Source organism: Fukomys damarensis, unplaced genomic scaffold (assembly GCF_012274545.1).
Source record: "Fukomys damarensis isolate Sample0158 unplaced genomic scaffold, DMR_v1.0_HiC HiC_scaffold_34, whole genome shotgun sequence".
NCBI lineage: Eukaryota > Metazoa > Chordata > Mammalia > Rodentia > Bathyergidae > Fukomys > Fukomys damarensis.
In genome coordinates, this window is record NW_022900946.1 from 12083709 (window position 1) to 12088154 (window position 4446).

At 44.0% G+C, this 4446-nt stretch overlaps 1 protein-coding gene across 1 annotated transcript in view; it reads right to left on the bottom strand.

The window, feature by feature from the left end:
* The window catches only part of Shisa9 (shisa family member 9), a gene marked incomplete at its 5' end in the record, with an annotated part of 279052 nt that overhangs the window by 264740 nt on the left and 9866 nt on the right, over positions 1-4446 (bottom strand). Inside the window, one exon of the mRNA XM_033758741.1 lies at positions 1121-1248. Within this exon, the coding sequence (XP_033614632.1) occupies positions 1121-1248 (128 nt within the window). The remainder of the gene's footprint in view (positions 1-1120; positions 1249-4446) is intronic.

Consider the following 4446-nt stretch of genomic DNA (forward strand, 5'->3'; position numbering starts at 1 on the left):
CTTCGAAACAAAAAAAAAAAAAAAAAAAGAAAGAAATTCTGCAGGCTTCTTCCTAGACCTGTTGAGCATAAAAATGTGTAACCAAACAGTCCAAGACTATGATTTAGCAAATAAAACAACCATGAGGCTACTAGCAGAGCTCCAGCAAAGGACACCCAGACTGTGAAAATGTGCAGCAGCAAAGTAGCCTCTGTTTTCAGGAACCTCCAGCCACAACTAAATGCATCCTCTGAATTGTCTGGCTTTTGTTATTTTAAACCAAGCCCTCCACATTACTTTAATGTGGGGGTTACTTGAAAACATAATTACTAGGAATAACCACGGTAATATGCAATTGTCAAAAACTAAACAATCTTATTTTTCCTCCACTCCCATTAGTCAGAACATCAGCTCCATAATGTATGTTGTATATACAGACCTTTGAAAGGGAAAAAAATCTTTGGGAGTGTACCAAGATCCCCACATATGCTCTGGCTGCTGAAAAAGACCTATTGAAAAGCAGCAGCAAAAGCAGCTCCCCCCCCCCAGAACAATGGAACTGAATTTGCTATTGTTGAATCTTGCATGCTTACTCCAAGCCATTAAGACCACAAGTCAAGGCCTCCCCTTCTCCCCCACCAGCCCCCATGCACAGAGAGTTTTGGGCGTTGTTTTTATAAAACTCTAGTTTTAATCTTTTGAACTTGTATTCAATTGAAAATAGCCTGAAACTTAAAAAGTATCACCTGATCTACCACAGGAGTCAGGTAATTAAGCGAATGGACTACAGTCTAACAGATGATGGTCAAAATAAACCAACAAAATGAAGAAGGGACTGAGTACCCCACCATGATTAACAAACCAAGAGGGCCATTAGTTAATAGATCCATCAAAATGAATGCCATGTCACCTACCAGTTAACAGAAAAACCAACCAAGAAGAACTGTATTTTACAGAAAGCAACCCTATGAAATCAGATCATGCCAAACTCGATCTCATCTGAAGAGTGAAAGTAAAACACCTAACTCATCCACATAGAGAAGCTCTTCACTGACCCACACACACACTGTGAGACCTGCCAACGTGACCATCACACAGGTCACCATGTGGGACCGGAAGTGGTCCATGGAGCTGTACTTACGCAGATTGTTTATGGGGGCTCTCGTGTCCATGTTCTCATAGTGCTGGACGTGAACGACAATGTTAAGGTCTCTCTCCATGTGATCGGTGTTGCAGTGGCCCTGTGGCCTCATGACATCTGCAAGTGCCCTGAAAGGAGAAAGAATCGCAATCTGTCAAATCCAAACACAACGTCACATACCTGCCATGGGCCAAACACTGCCCTTGTACACAACAGACAAACTCATTTCCCCCATGGAGGCACAGTGGTTCCAGGAGGAAGTGGGACAGAGGAAAACATATAGGCAATAAAGTCACTTTGATCGGAGGTTACACAATGACTTCACACAGACTCGTTCACAGGCTTTTCACAGGAGCTGTATAACAACAGTATCATCTTCCCCATGAACCGGGGAGAGGGGTAACGATCAGTACTTGTACATCTCCTCTCCATCGTTTCTCCTTTGTATCTAAAGCAAATGCCAACACTTCATGTACAGCAGTGGCCCGATATCAGGAACAACAGCTAACATTTAGTGAATACGTTACCATGACCTAGTCACTATGCTAATCATATTATGTGTCTTAACAAAGCACCTTATAAAATTCTTACTACAGATGCGCAAACTCCGAGGGGTGAGTTAACCTGCTCAAAGTCTCGCCGCTAGTAAACTGTGGTGCAAGGATTTGAACTGGTCTGTTCTGTTTTGTTTGGAGAAGAGGGGAACAAAATTCAGACCGTAACAATGACCTTCACAATTAGATGTGCACTTATAAGCTCAGTGTGTGCACACAGAATAGAGAAAAGACAACTGTCAAACAGATAACGCACCCTAAGATCAGGCCTACCGACATTTTTCCACTTTAGCCTTTACCATGTGTTTAAATATATTAATGTCCTTAAAAGATGTATGCTATAGTAGGTATTGTTTATCTCGTGCATGTTTTACATAAATGGTGTTTTTACCCATATACCTCAGTGTTTCTCCCTTTCCTTATGCAACAGGAGACTCAGCTATGTTGCTGAATGTGTTTCATCCCTCAAAACCACTGGATAGTATCCCCTTGTATGCAGTTCCCAAATTTCACTCACCTGCAGGGACGCGTCTCCACACGCAACAACTAGTAAGGTGGAGGGATCAACCAATCAGAACAGACGCCAGCTACAAACATCCAGCTGCTTCGTTACAATCCCGTAGACCATCAGCTCCGCTTATCAACTCCCTGACTATGGACATCTAGAAAGTCAACAGCTCCCTGAACCCTGTGAACCACACTGCAATCAAGAGGCCTCCTCTTCGATCAGGGGGCATCTTCTGCAGTCTCCACACCCACAAGCGATACTGCCATATTCTAGGATATACCTAGGTATCCCCAGTTAACCAGCACCTTCTGAATCCACATACAGGAAGACAGAGAAGGAAGATGAACTGCTGGGGAGAGACCCACACAGACCACCTATGAGCCCAGCAGCCTCAGCCTCTCTGCAGAAACCCTCCCCACCACAGCAGTGAATCTAACATTATGAACTGCCAACGGGCGGCATCGGCAGCCAGGGAACTTGATGCAAATTTCTGCATCCGTGGAGACCCTCTGAGTCAGAACCTTCAGGGCCAGCACTCATCAAGGGTGTTTTCACAGGCCCTTCAAGTGTGTCTGCTGGGCATCCAAGTTTGAGACTATGCTAGGACAGTAGAGGTCCTGAGCTTCAGGGAACAAAAGCTCAGGACCTCTGAGCTAGGGGTCCTGAGCTCCAGGGTCATGGTGCAAAAAATTTGCACGGCAAGGACCACAGCTGGTGAGAAGTCTCAGGGGTGAAGGAGACCTAGGTCAGCCCGGCAAGGGTGCCATAGGAATTGGAGGAAAAGATAGAGTCCATTAAGAGATGAGAATAACAACAGAGCTCAATCATTCGTTAAATTCCACAAGTATTTATTGTCTACTATGTGCCGTGCATGATACAAAGCCCTGGGGATACAGCAGTGCACAAGATGAACGAGGTCGCTGCCTTCCTGGAGCTTATATTCTATGGGAGAGAATAAAAAATAAACATGTTAAATAAATAAACAAGGGCTGCAAATAAACAAGCAAACAAAGAGTAACGCAGTCAAGAAAGCCTGACACATAAGCAGCATTTTTCATAACAGCAAAAAGTAGAAACAATCCAAATCTCCACCAACACGAATGACCACAAAAGGAATAATACGAAACGGGATATTATTCGGTAATGACAATGAACGAACCCTTGACACCAGCTACAACACGAAACTTGAACACACTGCCCCGTGAAAGCAGCCAGACACAAAAAACTGCATGACGAAGCACGATAAAAATATACCGTGAATGTTCAAATTTTGTAAAAAAAAAGTACAGTAAATGACATATTGCCATTATTTCCCCTCGAAATGCTCTCCCTCATTTGGATCACACTTATCCCACTATTCCTGCCACGTCCTGAAGCAGCTCTAGAAGTTTGCTTGCAGGAGGGTCTTTACTGGGTGTGATCTAAAACACGAAGGACCATCCACCAGAAAGGCAGGCTCGTGAAAATATCACGACGGTTTAATCCACTGTATTCACTGGATCCAGGACCAGACAACTTCTGGCCAAAGTCAAAACGACCATGAGAGCTGCATGTTTTGAACTGAATCAGCAAACTGAAGCAGCCCCAAGAGCTCAACTGAAGACACACACACACAAAAAAAAAAAAGGAATTCTAGAACTATTTCAGAAAATGGCAGGATCGATGCAAGGGGAGCATCATGAGGGAGATGAACAGCAGTGTGTCCATTACTGTAATAAGCTTCTTAAACATTATATTTTCATCCTCCCTCATAGGATATGATCCTATGTATAGCAAATATCTAGATACAGTTCTATAAAGACAGAAAATACAGTGGTGGGTGCCAGAGGCTGGGGGTGGGACACAGGGAAGGGGAAGTGAGTGCTAATAGAGAGGAGGAGGTTCTTTTCGAGGATGATGAAACATTATTAAAAATTAGATAGTGGACTGGAGCTAAAGAGTGCTGATGAGTGCACAATGTTGTGAATTTAATAAAAATCACTGAATCATACTTTTTTTAAAAAATTCTAAATAGAGACGCTGTGGTCAGAAAAAGATTTCCGGAAGAGATAACATCTGAGGGACAAGGGAGAAGGAATGGGTGCTGGGATGCTGCAGCTTGGATCTGGGGTGTCCGCGAAAGGCCCATGTGTTAAAGGCCTTGACCCCAGGGTGGCGTGTTCGGGAGGTGGTGGAACCTTTTGCAGATGCAGGACAGAGGGAGCTATTTAGGTCACTGAGGCATATGGCCTTTGAGGGGATTAAGGAGCCCTGGTCTCTCCCCC